General features: G+C 37.1%; 2 protein-coding genes across 2 annotated transcripts; one reads left to right on the forward strand and one right to left on the reverse strand.

The window, feature by feature from the left end:
• Positions 1-3,196: 3,196 nt before the first annotated feature.
• LOC121378433 (zinc finger protein 112-like) lies at positions 3,197-7,719 on the reverse strand. Its single transcript, XM_041506609.1, has 2 exons — positions 6,774-7,719; positions 3,197-3,804 (listed from the first exon to the last, which is right to left on the reverse strand). The coding sequence occupies exons 1-2, from the start codon at positions 7,543-7,545 to the stop codon at positions 3,569-3,571; spliced, it is 1,008 nt and encodes a 335-aa protein (XP_041362543.1). The 5' UTR covers positions 7,546-7,719; the 3' UTR covers positions 3,197-3,568.
• Positions 7,720-11,805: 4,086 nt separating this feature from the next.
• On the forward strand, positions 11,806-17,780 carry LOC121378444 (kxDL motif-containing protein CG10681-like). Its single transcript, XM_041506620.1, has 4 exons — positions 11,806-12,029; positions 15,473-15,625; positions 16,239-16,285; positions 16,987-17,780. The coding sequence occupies exons 1-4, from the start codon at positions 11,896-11,898 to the stop codon at positions 17,064-17,066; spliced, it is 414 nt and encodes a 137-aa protein (XP_041362554.1). The 5' UTR covers positions 11,806-11,895; the 3' UTR covers positions 17,067-17,780.
• The last annotated feature ends 846 nt before the right edge of the window (positions 17,781-18,626 follow it).

Here is an 18,626-nt window from a genome sequence, read left to right on the forward strand (position 1 = left end):
GTATTAATAATAATATACAACATACTTTATATTTACAACGCGCAAACATACCCAACGTTACGAGTTAACCGCACGCCCTCTGAGATCATCTGAAGGACTTTTACCAACAGCCTAGATGTTTTCTGTGAAACACTGAAAGGGGGGGGGGGGGGGCGGAAGGAGGGAGGGGTAGGATTTAGCTCAGGCAGCTGAGTGCTCGCTTGAAGTGCTTACGTCGCAGAATCTCGGTAGATCCATTCAGCTGACTGAGATTTTTCTCGTTTCAACCAGTGGACCACAACTGAACGTGGTATGTGTTTTCCTGGCTGTGGGAAAATGCATGCATATACAAGATCCCTTTCTGCATTATGAAAAATGTAGCGGGTTTTCTCTGATGACTACGTGTCAGAATTGCCAAATGTTTGACATCCAATAGCCAATTGATTAATTAATGTGCTCTAGTACTGTCGTTAAACAAAAACATATTTCTGATAAATTAGGGCTTATTCTAGATGCTTTTGGGATGGGGTGCACCCCCTCAACAAAACAAAGCTCTTTGTAGAACAATCGGCAAATTAGCATTAATTAGTTACAGGCAAAAAAAAATAAGTATGACACTTGTAACGGATTAGGAAGGGGAGCGCATCGCTAAATCCCCCTCCCCCAGATCTTCCGCTGGTAATACTCGTCAAGTGCGGGTAACATTACTTGGCAGGCCGTTACAATCAGACTGACAAGTATTTGCCTTGTGGGTTTCCACCATTTATAAGATTTCAGTCCAGTGCGAACGTTTGAATATATTTACATCTATAGCATGCTTTCGAATACAACTGTACATATTAGAAGAAGCCAGTTATCCTTTGATGTTCAATTAAAGGGGTCGTAAGACCCTACGGACCTATTTTTCATAGTATTGGGGCCATTGGGGCAGTAGGTGAACCGGTGACCACACACCCTCTCCGACTATATTAGCTCCACTATTCAGGGCCGTACCCTCCGGGGGGGGGCAGGGGGGGCAGCTGCCCCCCCCCCGAGAATCTTGTCCTTTTTTCTTTTTTTTTATATATCTCCAGTAATAGCATAGAAATGTTTAATCTTTATAGTATGTTAAAAATTATTTATAAAATTTAGTGCCCCCCCATGGATTTTGGTCAGGGTACGGCCCTGCTATTACATGTGGATCTAACAGCAGCCCGTTGAAGCTCATGTCCAGTTGACCTTTCATTCGACCAATCAAAACCTCACTTGCAAAATCATGCCAGTGATTTGAAAAGATTTGAAAACATTTGGGATTACGCCGAGGGTATACAAAATGATTCGGGTGAATTATGAAGTATGCCGGAAACTAATTGCAATATAAAATTTGAAGAAAAAAACCCCGTGATGGTATAGCCATAAAATCTGTTTATACTAGTATACAATCCAGAGTTTATTACTGCACTTTCCCCCCTGTTTTATCAATGTTGAAATAGACCAACAAGTTCGCCTATTGCATAAATAGTCTCGCCCGGTATTTTTAGAATTTGTATGCTCCCGAATAACGCTATAAAAGGCGAAGTGTGATTGGTCGATATTTAAATTGTTATTTATAGATGAAATGTCACCTGGACATGGGAGTCCATGCAATGCTGTTAGATCTACTGATAGACCCAAAGGAGCTAATTTTAATCAGATTGTGCGAATTATAATAAACAAGACTGCAACCGGGCCGGATGTCATTCACTATAGTAGTAGGTATAGGGCGCTTGCTTGGGAGACCAGATATAGCCTTTTGAATTAAATATAAGCAACGAATATGAAATGTTTACGTAGTTCATTGGCGGAGCATCGGTTTAAGTTAATAAAGTTTGTTTTGTTTAACGACATCACTAGAGTACATTGATTAATTAATCATCGGCTATTGGATGTCAAACATTTGGTAACTCTGACATAGTCTTAGAGAAGAAACCCGCTACAAATGTCCATTAGTAGTAAGGGATCTTTTATATACACTTTCCCACAAAAACAGGAAAGCACATACCACGGCCTTTGACCAGTTGTGGTGCACTGGTTGGAACGAGGAAAAATCCAATCAGTTGAATGGATCCACCGACATGATTCGATCCTGCGACGCAAACACCTCAGGCAAGCACTCAACCGACTGAGTTAAATCCCGCCCCTTCTGTGAAATGAACGATATATCAGCCAGGAATATCAAGTGACAGGTTGTATTATAAACAATTATTTTAAGGTAACTTTTTGTTATTATTTGAAAAATAAAACTTAAGTCGCCTATATTCATAAAGTAAACAAAAAAAACAAACAAATAAAAAACAAACAAAAAAAAGAAGAAAAAAAGAGAGAGAAAAAGAAATGTAACCCGAACTTGCGACAAACTAAATTTTAGCGTTCTAAAACAATCTCATTAAAATCAGCTGCACTGGCCTCTACTATATATATACTGACACACTATATTTTGTTGTGATTAATGAAAATTATATTTATTGGACTTAAAATAACAATTTATGAGAGGAAGCCATTGATTGGTACTTTTGTCTGGGTTTTAATCCTGGTTTTGTTCTCGTTACACATACAATAGCAGAAACACATAAAATGGTGTGAAATGCGTTCACTACATGCTCAATCATGCTGCATGCAATGCACGTGAAATGCCAGTATGTGGACACATAAAAGTCACGTAACGGTGTCATATTCCTCGTCATATTAAGAATGCCACGACTCCGAGAAGAACAAAGGGAGCGAACGTTGGGCATGGTTCAAGGGGGGATTTCGCAAAGCCAAGTTGCTAGGACCTTCAGAGTCCATCCATCAACTATTGGACGACTTGTTGTACGTCATCAACAGACCGGGAGTGTCCGTGATCGACCTCGACCTGGTCAACGTCCCGTTACGACCCCACGCCAAGATCGGCAGATTCGACGACACTTCCTCCGTGACCGGTTCAGAACTACGACGATGACAGCAACACGATAGGACGTCATGGAAGGCCTATCCATCCGATGACGGTCATCCGTCGACTCGGAACGGCTGGACTCAGATGCAGACGCCCGTACAACGGTAACATCATGACACCGCGACATCGTGCTGCGAGACTACAGTTTGCTCTCCAGAATGGTAATCATCCACCATCTTCCTCTCATAAATTGTTATTTTAAGTCCAATAAATATATTTTTTTATTAATCACAACAAAATATTGAAAAATATCTGTTTTGCGTTTTCATTGTGTGTCAGTATATAATTAAAAACCCAGTGGAGCTGATTTTAATCAGATTGGTTCTCAGATTAGTATTGTTTATACATTAAATCACAGTTATCCGAACAGCTAAATAAGTGCGCCCTTGACTTCGACACACCGCCGGGAATTGGCGGATGTACCTACGACAGACGTGCTTGAATCTCTTGTGGATGTAAGTACGAGGTCAAAGTATTGATTGATTGAATAAGTGGGTCTAAATCATGAAATCATGACATCATGTTCGTACAGAATAGTTCTAGCTTCATTCGTAGAAAATCGCAGCGATGTAAAATAGTCATCATTTATTGTAATGATTTTAGCACTTGCATAAATTAATATGCTGTAAGATTTGGTTACAACTTGGTAAGATATTTCGGGCCATCACGAATGTTTTCTCGAAAATACACATTGTTCTCTATGTGTATTTTTATATGTTTGTTTAAATGGTCCTTTCTTGTGAATGCTTTGCCGCAATTCGCGCATGAATATGGACGTTCGCCTGTGTGTATCCGTCGATGACGTGTCAGTTCCTCGTTACGAATGAAACTCTTCTGGCATCCAGGTTCTGGGCACGTGTAAGGCCGTTCGCCTAAAAGACAAGATATAACTTGTAAACAGAATAATCACTAGCAACTAAATAACTATTTAATGCATCAGCTAGGGGGGTCCTCGTGTGCAAAAAATTTACCATAAGTTACCCACTGGAATTTTGAAGGTGACCACTTGCCTTAACAGAAAAACTTGGTTACCATTTCCATAACCCGGCAATAAGTGAGAAAATGGCGCCTTTTTTTTTTGGGGGGGGGGGGGGGGATCCGACGAAAATGACTATTATTTTGCAGTCTTTCACTCTAGAAACAACAACGACCCCGCAAAATGTCGGTCTTGAGACGCTCTTTAAAATGATATGCAAATTATGTTGATTTTGTCAAGAATGAGGTCACTAGAGGTCAAAGGTCACGAAAATGTGGGTCAAGTGAAAATCTGGCCTATCTCTGGAACATGCCCCACAGAACATGCCATATCCATATTTCATCCTCTCTGAGGGTCTAATCCATCACCATAGGTGCCAAGTAACACAATAATATCAATAAAGTGTACTTTATTGCAAAAAAATTATAACAGCACAAAATGGAAAACAGTCTGTTTTCAATTTGATCACTTTTAGCAACCACTTAAAAATGATTTCCTGTATAGAAACTTAAATGGCTATTATTTCACGTCTGTTCATCCTAGATATACTAATTACCCCTTGAAATGTCGGTCTTAGAATACTCTTTCATATGATATTACCTTTATGGAGATTGGGTCAATAATGAGGTCACTATTGGTCAAAGGTCACGAAAATATGGGTCAAGTGAAAATCTTACTTATCTCTGGAACATACCCCACAGAACATGTCATATTCATATTTTACCATCTCTGAGGGTCTAATCTATCACCATAGGTGCCAAGTAACAAACTAATATCAATAAAGTGTACTTTATTGCAAAAAATTAAAACAGCACAAAATGGAAAACAGTCTACTTTCTATTTGATCACTTTTGGCAACCGCTTAAACGATTTCTTGCATGGAAACGTAAATGGCTATTATTTCACGCCCGTTCACGCTAGATGAACAAATTATTCTTTAAAATGTTTGTCTTGGAATACTCTTTCATATGATATTACCTTTATGGAGATTGGGTCAATAATGAGGTCACTAGAGGTCAAAAGGTCATGGAAATTTGGGTCAAGTGAAAAGTTTACCCTTCTGTGCAAAATACCTAACAGCACGTCAGATCCATAGTTTTGTCCTCTCCTGGGGTCTAACTTTTTGAAACACATACAGAAAACTACAGATATGAATGGAATGTACTTAATGACCACCATAGGGCTTAAACAATAAATGAAAACTGCCACTCTAATCTAGTAAGTAATCACGTTTTATGATACCAATGTGATTCTGGTTTAGAAATGCGTATGTATCTATACTTGTGAATTAGTCACTCAGCTTTTGACATCCTGACTTTTCCGAGTCACTTTGACAAGTACAAAATGTACAACAGGAACTTTTTAGACCAGCGGCAAGGACATCTCTGCGTGCCACACTTTTGACATATGCAGTGGATTGCAAGGTCTTCGGGAATTGGATTGTTCTCCCTGATAGGGACCAGAAGATCATCAATAAGTTCAAAACCAAACTGTCTTGGGTCAAGGGGTTTGCATGATGAGAGGAGGGACACCATCTCGTTTGTAGCAAAGTAGGCTCTCGCAATGTGCAACCTAATGGCATGACTTGTGAGTGGCAGGCCATCCAAACATGACCACTTGGCATGATGATACCTTAGGCTTCGGATCTGGTTCATGGTTTTTATTGTTGTTCCTTTATTAAGTACCTGTGTCAGATAGGCTTCTGCTTTATCAATCACTGTATCCAGGTTACCTATTGCCACCACAAAGTCTTTTAAGTGCATCTCTGGAGTATCTCAAGACGACATTTTGCGGGATCATTGTTGTTTCTAGGGTGAAAGACTGCAAAATAATAGACATTTTCATTTCCCCTACCCCTAATAATTGCCCCCCCCCCCCCCCCCCCCAAAAAAAAAAAAAAAAAAATATAGGCACCATTTTCTCACTTATTGCCGGGTTATAGAAATGGTAACCAAGTTTTTCTGTTAAGGGAAGTGGTCACCTTCAAAATTTAGGGTACATTTTTTGCACACGAGGACCCCACTAGCTGATACACTAATTGGGGCGGGACGTAGCCCAGTGGAAAAGTGCTCACTTGATGCACGGTCGGTTTGAGATCGATCCCCGTCAGTGGGCCCATTGGGCTATTTCTCGTTCCAGTCGGTGCACCACGACTGGTATATCAAAGGCCGTGGTATGTACTATCCTGTCTGTTGGATGGTGCATATAAAAGATCCTTTGCTAATAATGGGAAAATTGAGTGGGTTTCCTCTCTAAGACTAAGTCAAAATTACCATAAAGTTTGACATCCAATAGCCGATGATTAATAAATCAATGTGCTTTAGTGGTGTCGTTAAACAAAACAAAAGAGTAATCGTGGTCAAGACCATATCTGCACAATGCAGTCGAATGAGTATTTGAATTAAAATAGTGGTCGATTCCACGAATCTTGATCTGGTGTTTCGTCTATAGAAGGACTGCCACTCCAGGGGAGATCCTTTACTGGACAAGACATCATTTTGTCCACCACAAAGAGGACTGCCACTTCCATACTGTGACGGCATGCACTTATGAATCACTGTCAAAACAGTGATGATATCAGGTGTTCGCGAAAAATGAGCATATCCTTCACTACCGGTGGTACCCGTCATGTGTAGTCCGTGACTTCGTCAAAAATGATTAAAACAAATTGTTTTGCAAGTTTCATCAAAGAGATAAGAATGGATGCACCAGTTCAAAATAACGAAATTATATTTAGTAAAATCCTCCTCCTCCTCCTCATCATCATCATCATCGTTAGTCGTTATTAAAACTAACTACGAATCTAAACATATATCATCATCATCATTAATTCGTCATCATCTGATAATCATATGTATAACCTACCTGTATGTATTCTTATATGACCCAGTAATTGACCCCTGTTACTGCAGGTCACCTCACAATACGGACACCCAAAACTCTTCAGTTTCTCAACAGCCTTGACTCTCCCCGTCCTTTTCACCATGCAGTTTGTTTTGGAAGACAACACCGAGGAATCATAATTAGGCATGGAGAGTCTATCACTTTTCCATTGCATATTCCGAAATGGCAAAACACTGGAAAAGTTCGTTTGGTTTCCTGGCAACTTATGACGATGATTGTAAGTACCGTACGGGGTTTTACTACAATCAATACCCTGGACGTCAAGACAAAAAGAAGAAAGTCGAGACTTCGTTTGGTTAGGATCCGTTTCCGTCACACGCTGATTGGAAGTACTGTCACATTCCCATTCTGTTCGTTTTATGCAAAAATCTTCAGAAACGTTTGGTTGTTCTCTACACAACGGGTATTCCTGAACGGAGCCGTGAAAACCAGCTACAGACTGATAATTTATGCAAGGATTTCCAGTTCTTGATAAGTAATTGTTAAAGCGTTCAGAAGTGGTATAATTTTCAAACGGTCCACAGTGGTCTGGCATTCCAGCTGCCGAATCCTTTCCTCTCTTTGTTAAATCTAATGGCAAGTCTTGAAACTGACTGCAAACTGTGTTACAAGAGTTGCAGTGACGTTGTTCCAAACCGATTTCATCTCGAACTGTTTGGTAAGTCGGTTTCTCTCGTATCAATACGACTGGAGAAAACAACTTGGCTTTCCAAAATGGCGGGTGATTTTCCATACTTTTGTTACGATCAGGAATGTAAAAGTAATGACTAAGCCGTTAGCGTGTCCAATATCTATCTTTGTACCAGGAGTCAAGCGAATTAATTGTCAAACAAAATGTTGTTAGATAATATCATCAAAGCAAACTTACACGCCTCTCCATTTAGCAAGGTAAAAAAGACAAACCCACTCGCACATAACTACAATGGACCTACTTGGTAAACGAGTATAAGAGTTTCTGTCTAGTCACTCACAAACCCCAAATACTATATACCCTTAAACAAAATTGACATTGTCAATCAAATATTCTTTTATAGGCCTACATAACTTTATATGTAATTACACGTGCGCTTTTATTGTAGCTCGCCCTACACGTGTTTGTGTTATAAAGGTGTTCTTTACGTTATTTGTTCAAGCCAATTCAATATGTTACCAGAGAAAATAAAATGCAAAAAGGAAAGGAACAAAAAATTTAAATAAGCACAAAAAAAGAAGAAAAAAAAGGTTTAAAAAAGTAACAAGATGATAAGTGTTTTGTGCTCTGCGCCAGTGGAAGGTGAATCGGTTCTCGTGGATGAAATAACTTTTTTTTTACTTTTCACATCTATTGACTCGTTGCGTCACAGTCGGTGGACACACATCATATAAACAGATAGAGAATATTGCCAACTACTGACGATGTAATTTGGTCCATAGGCGTACGGGCTTCCATTTTTGTAGAAGGGGAGGGGGGGGGGGGGGGGGCAGGCCGGTTTTTGCCCAAATTAAACAAAAATGTCCGAATCTGGATAACATTTATTCATATTAGCATTATCACCAAACAGCTATACAGGGTTACAAACGAATCACTACGTATTTTAACATGGATTACAACTAATTTTGCGAGTAGAATGATGGAAATACATGGTGAAATAGTCTCAGGTTAGCACATTTTGCCCCAACATCTCTATCGTGTTTGCTCGAATTTGAGGATTTGTTCCAGCACTTGAGGGGCCCAGCCCGCCCCCCCCCCCTAAATTTTGTGATAGTTATAATTTTATTATATATTAATTCTCTTTTTTTTTACGATCCCCTCCAAACCTCTCCCCATAGTTCCCTTGGCATTCCACCTGTCACTGTCTCTCCCCCCCCCCCCCAACCAAATGGATTTTCTGGATCCGCCACTGCCGTCTCGTACGCTTATGATTTGGTCTCACGTCCATGTCTCGATTAAATTGGTTATTATATGTATTATCTTTCCATCTCGGCCACCGACTAATATCAACGAAAAATGGAGGTTGTTACATTATGTATCTATCAAGCACAATAACTATTCACATTTTTAAAAATGACATCACTAGAGCGCATTAATTTATTAATCATCGGCCATTGGATGTCAAACATTTGGTAATTCTGACATAGTCTTAGAGAGGAATCCCGCTACATGTTTCCAATAGTAGCAAGGGCTATTTTATATGCATCATCCGACAGACGGGATAGCAAATACCACGGCCTTTGATATACCAGTCGTGGTGCACTGGCTGGAACCCGTTCACAGAGGGAAACATTGTTGAGGAAGGTACCAGGACTACTACTAGTAATAATAAAAAATAAAAATTTAAACATTCACCGAAGAACTGTATTATTATTATTTAATTATGGTGGTATATCAAAGACTGTGGTATGTGCTACCCTGTCTGTGGATAGTGCATATGTTCTTCCATGCGTGCGCGCGAATGTATGTATGTATGTATGTCTATACTGCATCTGTGGGTATATGTTAAATGATTTTTTTTTTTCTTTTAAACAATAAGCCGATTTTTTAGCTCGTAAACAAAAACCCAACAAAAACAAACGATTAGCGAAGTTTCCTCGACCTCCCTCCTCGCAGATCAATAACCGTCGTCTCCGCTAGTGCCCCATGATGGATATATCAGAAGTTATGGTATATGCTGTCCTGTCCGTGGAGAAAAGTACATTAATATTTAAAATGTGTGTGGAAGTCGGCAGCGTGATCTTATCTCTAAGTATACCAAACTTTGCAATTACAATATATAACGCTCATTAAACAATGTGCTAGGATATCGGTAAACACGCACCCCGCATCCACCCTGCCCGTGACGTAGAACTTATATGTTTCAACCAGTATTATGTTAACAAATAAGAAGATATACGCAAAAGGCGTTACAACGAGAACTTTGGTATTTACGTTCGTCGCTGTGCTGGGACTATTTGGTACTGAAATATTCGAAAAGTAATTGAAATAAAAAATGATTGGACTCTTAGATATTATTTACACAAAATTTAAAGTGATTATACCGTAAACTACAGTAAAGCCACCAGTCCATCCATCTTAAGTCTTGAAAATCTTAAATCCTCTTGTACGCCAAACTATATATGCAAATATAACTGGACGTTTCTGAGCGTCAGAGTTATATAGCAATACTATAACAATACAAAGCAAACTGCTTGACAACAGGGTTGTGAAAAGGCTATAGAAGTTCGAGTGTTCTGTTTTGGATTATCTTGTAAATAAAAGAAAATTGAGTCCTCCTTCTCCGTCAACATCGGCTAAAGGATGAATTATGGGCGTACGGCCATCGCTAATATACGATGTTTGACATTTCTTTGCCAACAGTAAATGTACCAACAATGAAAGTTGATCATAGCACCTGATAGGTTAAGCCCATTATTTGCAAGCCATTGGGCGTTTAAAATATACAGGCTACAGCTGGTGATTTTTTAAAGGAGCAGACCCTAGTTTTAGCCCGTGAAAATGGACACAGTTTATTTAATCTACACACCTGTAATAGATTTGAATAAAGTTATATTTGAATGAAACTAAAATCTGTTATGTTCAAACGCGGAAAAACCATCCAAAAATAGGCTAGATAACCGTTACTTCTCAGAGGTGCATACGTTTTTTTTATAAAAGAAATATGAAAAATATACACAAAACCCAGGATGACCAGGAACACTTCGGATGTACAAACATGGATATCAGGGGCGGCACAGTGTAAAAATAGTGGTACGCCTCGAGGTTGCCAGACTCTCCTTTCAAGTTAAGGTGATGGACATTTTCACAGATAAAACAAATATAACCCAGAAAGCAAAACAAAAACAAAAAACGTGGTTGTCTCTTTGAAAAGTGGTACGGCCATGCCATACCCGTCGTACCGTCTGCGCCGCCTCTGGATATTCTAAACAATAAAATGTAAGTATCTTCTAATTTAAATTATCAAAAGAAAAAAGAAAGAAAAAGTTCGACTCTAATAGTGAAAAGTTCGTCGTTGTGTTTAAACACTAGGTCTAACACTTTAAAATGTTTTTTCTTATTTACCAACAGCTAGCTTACGCATACGGTTTAGCATTTTCACACTGAATATAATAATAGGAGTTTGAGGTAACTCAAGAGTGTTCGCGCAAGGTGTGGTGAGTAACATAATCTACCATACTCGGTGGACTCACTGGATTATTTCACGATCCAACCAATGTTCCGTGACTGGTATATGCTGTCCTGTATTTGGGATTTAACGCACAAGTGAATTAAGATCCCTGTTAGTAGTTAGTAGAGTAGCCTATGTGGCAGTAGAGGTTCGGTTTAAAATGTGCTGAGACAATTTTACATAAACATTCCTTTCCTTTCTTATAATAAAAAAATGCTAAACATAAAAACAGGAGAGCAGCATTTAAAAACAGGAGTATAAAACAGTAAAAAAAAAGAAAGAAAAAAAAGAGAGAGCGTTAATAGGGATAATGTTGCCTGGGAGGACTAACAAAAGGAAAGATATAAAAACTTACTTTCATATAATTATTTCCAGTAATGAGCTATGGAGATATAGAAGTAGTTTGTAGGCTCTAAATAACCTTTGTGGAACATTACAAAAGTAACAATATTAAAATTTAAAATATAATAATAATTTGTAAAATCCTGTCGTTATAATAAGTATAAGAGCCTAAATATTACATGACTATTAATGTACGCGTTACTTTAAAACCCATTAAACCTTTGATCAGTAAAATGATTTGTCGTATGTGCTTTTCCCAAAATATTACCAGTGCATTACATGTGACTTGACCCATACTGTCAATACTTTCGATTTTGAAAAAGAGGTGGCAATGCAAATTATCAACGTATAATAGGGGGAACATGTTCCTTTAATTAATTATTATTACGACGAATGAATCCGATGATTTCCAAACCAAAACAAACAAGATAGATAACTCTAGTAAGATGAAAATGGACTGACATGTTAATAGTGTAAAATTACTATTGTTAAAGCGTAACAATAAAAGAGATACCGGATAGAATAAAATAACAAAAAACAACAACATACAAGCCTAACATTCGTTATTCTTTACGTTTGTTAAAATTACGTCAACCCACATGGATTCACAGTTAAGATCAACATCACAAAATGAAGTAGAACATCTTGACAATGCAGTTGTCATAGCCGAGTCCTTGGTCAACCAAGTGAAGAAATCGGATATTGACATGATGGTACAACACCAAAAGGAAATGTAAGCAGCGTAACAATAAATATTTACTTCATGTAGCTTGATATATAGTTAATAATTTAAAACATTTAATTAAGTCAATTTACTATCGTAGACGGTAGATTAATCAATATTTGCGCACATCAGTAGTCACGCACGTCACATTTTTTTAAAAAGCTCACAAGCATAGTCCGAGTACTCTGACTGTAAGAGAGCTTGTCCAAACCAAATTGTTAACAACTACGAAAAATTACTCTCCTACCTTTAATTGCCGTTAGATTTCCTCCAAAGTTTGTCCAGACACAAATCGCAAAAAAAACCCACAACAAATATACAGATTCCACACACGAGACTGCAATGTTGGAGTCCGGCGATTTTGCCTGGGTGATCTCGCCATGGGCGAGAAAGCCGTAAATTCCATATACTGCTGGGCGAAATCGCTGTACTCTATATACATATAATCAGACGGGAATGTCACTGTTTATTACAATAAACTGGTTATTATAATAATATTTAATTAATGTTTTGGGTTTGATACTGTTCTTTATTCCCAAGCTTTTGTTTTTTCTGTCATTGCTTTTGTTCAGTTTACTCCATATCGGCACGGTTGGGCGAGATCGCCGACGTTTTGTGTACCATTTCATTGTACACTTACTTATTGTTTGAGAACATATTAATGTAACAAACACATCACATTTGATTTGAACATTGTTCGTATCATTTCATACAGTAAATGATAAGATTTAAATGCAAACGATGGAACACGGAAGGAAAACGTGTCGGCAATCTCAACCAACAATGGCGGAGTAAACAGAAAAAACCCAAAATATATATATAAACATCCACACAATGAGTTTATAAGGTAATTAATGTTAGTAATATAAACATTTTAAATAATAAAATTCCTCTGTAGTTAGATATATATAGTACGGCGATTTCGCCCAGCAGTATATGGAATTTACGGCGAGATCGCCCTACTTCGCAACAGTGCCGCTGATATTGTCTTTGCTGAGATTGCATAGGGAAAAATACATGCAGTTTTCTGCCGTCTGCCATGTTGCTTGTTTATGGAATACTCTTCAAGAGGGGTGAAAGCCTCCAAAGTATGTGACACAATTAATATGAAATCGATGATCTCTAGTGGTATCATTAAAATAATAATAATAATAATAATAAAAAATAATAATATGACGTCATCATGTTTGCTTTTATATCATAACATGTAATGACATTGTTAGATTAAGTCCTATCCTTTCACCCCTCTTGAAGAATATTCCATAAAAAGTCAAAATGGCAGCTGATACAAAATTACATGCTTTTTCCCTATGCGCTTTCAGCGAAGTCGATATAGGTGACATGGTTATCATCTGGTATGTGGAATCTGTGTCATTGTAATGTTTTTTTCAAGATTTGTGTCTGGACAAACTTTGGAGGAAATATAATGGCAATTAAAGGTAGGAGAGTAATTTTTCGTAGTTGTTAACAATTTGGTTCGGACAATAGACAGACATTTGGACATAAATACGCTCTCATTACAGTCCGAGACCAAGCTATGTATTTTTTTGGCAATTCCCGACAACCAAAAAGTTGGCAAAGATTTCCGCTCTAATACCACAACAATCCTATGTTTGATGTCAAATACCTTTACATCACTCATTTTCGAGTTAACTGATTGAAAAAAATCCACATATTAATCACTAATACACATACTACAGAAAGAAATCCGACAGCACCCACATTCAGCTATGCTTCGTGACACTCCGTTGCAAGAATTACAAAGCTCGTGTCCTATTTCGTGACATAGATCATGTGATCGCCCACTGGGCAATTCCGCCTTGTGCAACAGTTACAGGGGCTGTCTCATACCAAGCGATGTTGCAACATGGAAGATTTGGCTAATGGTTTCCTCTCTAACACGGTGATAAAATTACCAAATATTTGACATCCAATAGCCGATGATTAATGTATCAATGTGCTGTAGTGGTGTCGTTACACAAAACAAACTTTTTTTGGTGATTGTCAGGCACTTGTCGTTTTGAGACGGCCCCTGGAAGACAGAATGGCTGAGTGGGCGATCATGTGACGCATCGTCACGATATAGGTCAGCGAACTTAGAATTCTGCTGTCCGGAGTTTACCAAAGCTTAGCTGAATGTGGGTGCTGTCGGGTTTCTTTCTGTAGTGTGTGTATTAGTGATTAATATCTGAATTTCTTTTAATCAATCAACTCGAAAATAATCAATGTAAAGGTATTTCACGTCAAACATAGGATTGTTGTGGTATTAGAGCGGAAATCTTTGCCAACTTTTTGGTTGTCGGGAATTGCCAAAAAAATACATAGCTTGATCTCTGACTGTAATGAGAGCGTATTTATGTCCAAATGTCCGTCTAGCTCTCTTACAGTCAGAGTACTCGGGCTAGCACGAACCAGTGATGTCACATTTATCAACAAATGATAAAAACACACTTCCTAGTCCGCTAACAGAATATGTCTAAAATGAAAAACATTTTGATATGTGATTTACATCATTTGTTTTTTCATCAGTGAAAAGTCAGTTTTCTCCAATACCAAATATAAGGGTCCAGACACGGAAATGCCAAACATGTAAATAGAATGAGTGCATGACTATTCATTATTTTACGTAGTACGCCAAAAGTGGGTTTTATTTAAAAACTACCTTTGGCAAATGAATTCGGCAGTAAATATTAAGAACAAATATTGTGTTATATACGGCAAAGGACTAACTATTTAAGTAAAAAATATTTGTTTTATTTCTTTTCGGTTACACATTTGCTTTACTGTTTGTTCTTAGGTGTGTGACTATTGATTATCCCATCCCATCCTTAGCCTGAGGATGATCCTCCTACAAAAATGTAGGGTTTTTTTGTAAAAAAATTCAGTTTGGTGTAACTTTGGTCCGAATCGAACCTAACAATGTGTTGTTGGGTCCGCCGTAGATTAGTTTAACGTAAGAAGAAAAATAAAATAGTTTTGGAAATTTATATAAATTTTTTATATATATTTTTGTGTGCAATTTAGAAAACAATAACTTGCAGTAAATCCCACAGTATGAAAAAAAGGCATTCTCTGTGGGAAGGACTATAGCATTAGTTATGGTTTTGTAATGGAAACTTCTGTCTGCATCTCAGAAGACCTTGCAGGGAACATTTTGTTCAGGATCGTGTCACGATTCTCTACGCAAGTTTCAGAGATCACTACACAATTTTTCAACATTGCACAGTAGTTGTTAATAAATTTTCAGTTGACTGGAAATACCATCATAAATTAATTACTTGAAATTTTTATTTTTTTATTTTTTTTTAAATGGAGCCAGAGGTTAACATTTCATTTTTAACACTGAAAATACAATACATCAAGGGCTGGCTTTTATCCTCATGAATGGAGATACATGTGTTATAAATTTAACATTATGGTAGTTTTAACATTTTCTGTTTTTATTTTTTCAGGTTGACTCGTTATGAGAAGACCAATGAGATGTTGATAAACTTTAACATGTTGTCAGCTCAACGATGTGAAACCACAAGCCAAGACTTCAAGAAACACACCCAAATGTTGTATGAGATGAAGAAAGATCTTGATATTGTTTTTAAAAGAATTAGGCAAGAAAAGATTTTGCTACTTATTATAAAACATTTAGTGAAATAGTGGGGTTCTCTTAAGTTAACAGAGTGAGTAGGTTAACTGCTTATTAGATTGTAAAGGTGATTTTGAACATAAAGAAATTTTTGCACATAAAAGCAACATTTTTTGTCCCCACTTGAATGTCTAGACAGAAATGAAGTCCCCTACTCCCATTAACTTTGCAGCAAACTGTTCTCAATACACATTGTACATGTAACGAGGATGGGACATAGCCCAGTGGTAAAGCGGTCTAGGATTAATCCCCGTTGGTGGACCATGTTGGCCTGTTTCTCGTTTCAGAAACTATTAGCTGGGATAGTGCATATAAAAAATCCCTTGCATTGAAAACATTTAGGGAGGTTTCCTCTCTACGGCTATATGCCAGAATTACCATATGTTTGACATCAAATAGCCAACGATTAATCAATGTGCTCTAGTGGTGTCGCTAAACAAAGCAAACTTTTTTGTACAAGTGTATCCTGCACTTGATCAGTTCATTCAATAAATATAAATATTATTAATTTTAAAATACATTTTGTTTAAATTTTAGTACACTGAAAGCAAATTGTAACAATAATCTCACTTGTTTAGGACACTGAAGCAAAGACTAACAAAGATGCACCCGGAAGCCTTTGCAGGTATGTGGAATCATTGCTTACTTCTCCAAAGAAATCTTATTAAATCTCTTAATTTAGCATTTTTAATCATTCAGGAGTGAGAATTCTCCTCGGATCAGCTGTTTCCTCTCATGGAACATTGTGTTTCCTCGCATTTTAATCGTTCTTTCCTCCAAAATGTGTCAGATGGCACAGATTTTAACCTAGGATTTCAAGAATTTCTGGGGATGCTCTAGATTTCCTCTTTTTTTACAGTTCACCAATTCCCACCCCTGATCATTAGATTTGTATTATAAATATACAGGTATTAACCTGAGAAACTTCATATTTTTTCAGTTTACTATAGATGCATTAATTAAAACATTTATTTTCAGTTTTAGTTTGTTTAGTAATTAAAAAGTAGCCTTTTTGCGGTGAAGGCAGGTTTCCTCTTTTTACTTTAGACAAAGTGTCAAAACCCAGCAACAGAAATAAGCTGGTACATCAACAAATATTTTCTTTTGTCTGAACAAGTGGTTGGTTTATTTATGTGTAAGGATGTTTTTCACAGCTTAGAACGAAACTACTTTGAACATTTTTTACTTTGTTCACCAGAGAACCATTAAAGTACATTTTGCTTGTCCATGGTTTTTATTTGTCAGAGCAAACGTACACGTGCTTATTTTGAATGCTGAGGTGGTGTCATCTAACTAATATTCCTTTCCTTTTTTATTTTTTTTTAGCTTGCAGTGATGTGTGCAATATAATTGAAGTGGAAAATAACGAAGACACACAGTCAAAAGACGATGTTCAGACTAGCTGAGCATCATGAACGGCTGATGAAAGGCCACTACTTACGAGGGACAATCTGTGCAATACCATAGAATGTTTCTTTCTTTATTGTGTTACAGACGTGTTCGATGTACAGAAATAGTCTGTTAAATTATTCAAGCTGTACCATGTATAGTTTTGTGAAATGTGAAATCAAACAAAATATTTATTGTTAAATGCTCGGAAAAACACTGGACTATGGAAGTTCTTGGGAGTTATTTATATAATCTGTTTAATGTGTATATATGGAATTACGGCAAACTGTTGCACTTTTTAGCTGTACCATGTATAGTTTTGTGAAATGTGAAATCAAACAAAATATTTATTGTTACGATGCTCTGAAAAACAGTGGACTGTGGAAGTTCATTTTTATAATCTGTTTAATGTGTATGTATGAAGTTAAGGCGAACTGTTGCATTTCTAATATGACCACTATATCTGCAAACTGACACTCGTTTCAACTGTTATTGTTGTTTTATCTACAGTTGTTATTTTTCATAGTGCTGTTCTGATTAAGTTTATTGAGCACTGCTCTCCAGACCAATTAATAGAGTACTTAAAAGTTTTGTGAATGAATATAACCAGCCTTGGTGGTGTCGTGGTTAAGTCATCGTACATAAGGCTGGTAGGTACAGGGTTCGCAGCCCGATACCGGCTCCCACCCAGAGCGTGTTTTAATGACTTAATGGGTAGGTGTAAGACCACTGCACCCTCTTCTCTCTCACTAACCTGCTGTCCTGGACAGACAGCCCAGATAGCTGAGGTGTGTGCCCAGGACAGCATGCTTGAAACTTAATTGGATATAAGCACAAAAATAAGTTAAAATGAATTAAATATAGCCACATAGAAGACAGTTGCTTTGCTTCTATTTCTATAGTCTATGGTATTGTAATTTACAAATAAGTTTCAGTTTGTCAAAGCTAGTAACATTGTTTAATTTGTATTTTATGTAAGTAACATTGTTAGATATATGTCTTAATTATTTTATGCAACAAATGTTGGGAAATGTTTAAATAAACCCAGATTTATCACTTACAATAGTTAGATCTTTTTTTATTTAATACTTTTGTTATAGAAAAAAAGAACAGTGTAGCAAATGGAAGTTTCCCCAAAGCATAAATAAACGAATATAAATTGATCTTCAATCGGTTGATGGAAACTGATGATCGAGGACAAAATTTCATGAAAAACACCAAATACTATTTTCACAACTGACATTCTTATTTACAAATGGAAATCCAAGTCATTCAGATTTTAAAATAATAAACCTATTTAAATTCATGAACTACTTCATATATATTCAGGTGTAAAACCAGGCAATGAAGTAAGTTGAGAACAAAACCACCAGCACCTAAATTTTGCTAAGTTGTGTGCTGTTTAAATATAAATCCCACACAGAAGTATCCATATGAGAATGGTGAAGAAGTTTGTTTTAACGACACCATTATAGCACATTGATTTATTAATCATCGACTACTGAATGTTAAACCTTTGGTAATTTTGACATATAGAGAGGAAAACTTCTACATTTTTCCATTAGTAGCAAGGGATC

This window comes from Gigantopelta aegis, chromosome 2 (genome assembly GCF_016097555.1).
Source record: "Gigantopelta aegis isolate Gae_Host chromosome 2, Gae_host_genome, whole genome shotgun sequence".
Taxonomy (NCBI): domain Eukaryota; kingdom Metazoa; phylum Mollusca; class Gastropoda; order Neomphalida; family Peltospiridae; genus Gigantopelta; species Gigantopelta aegis.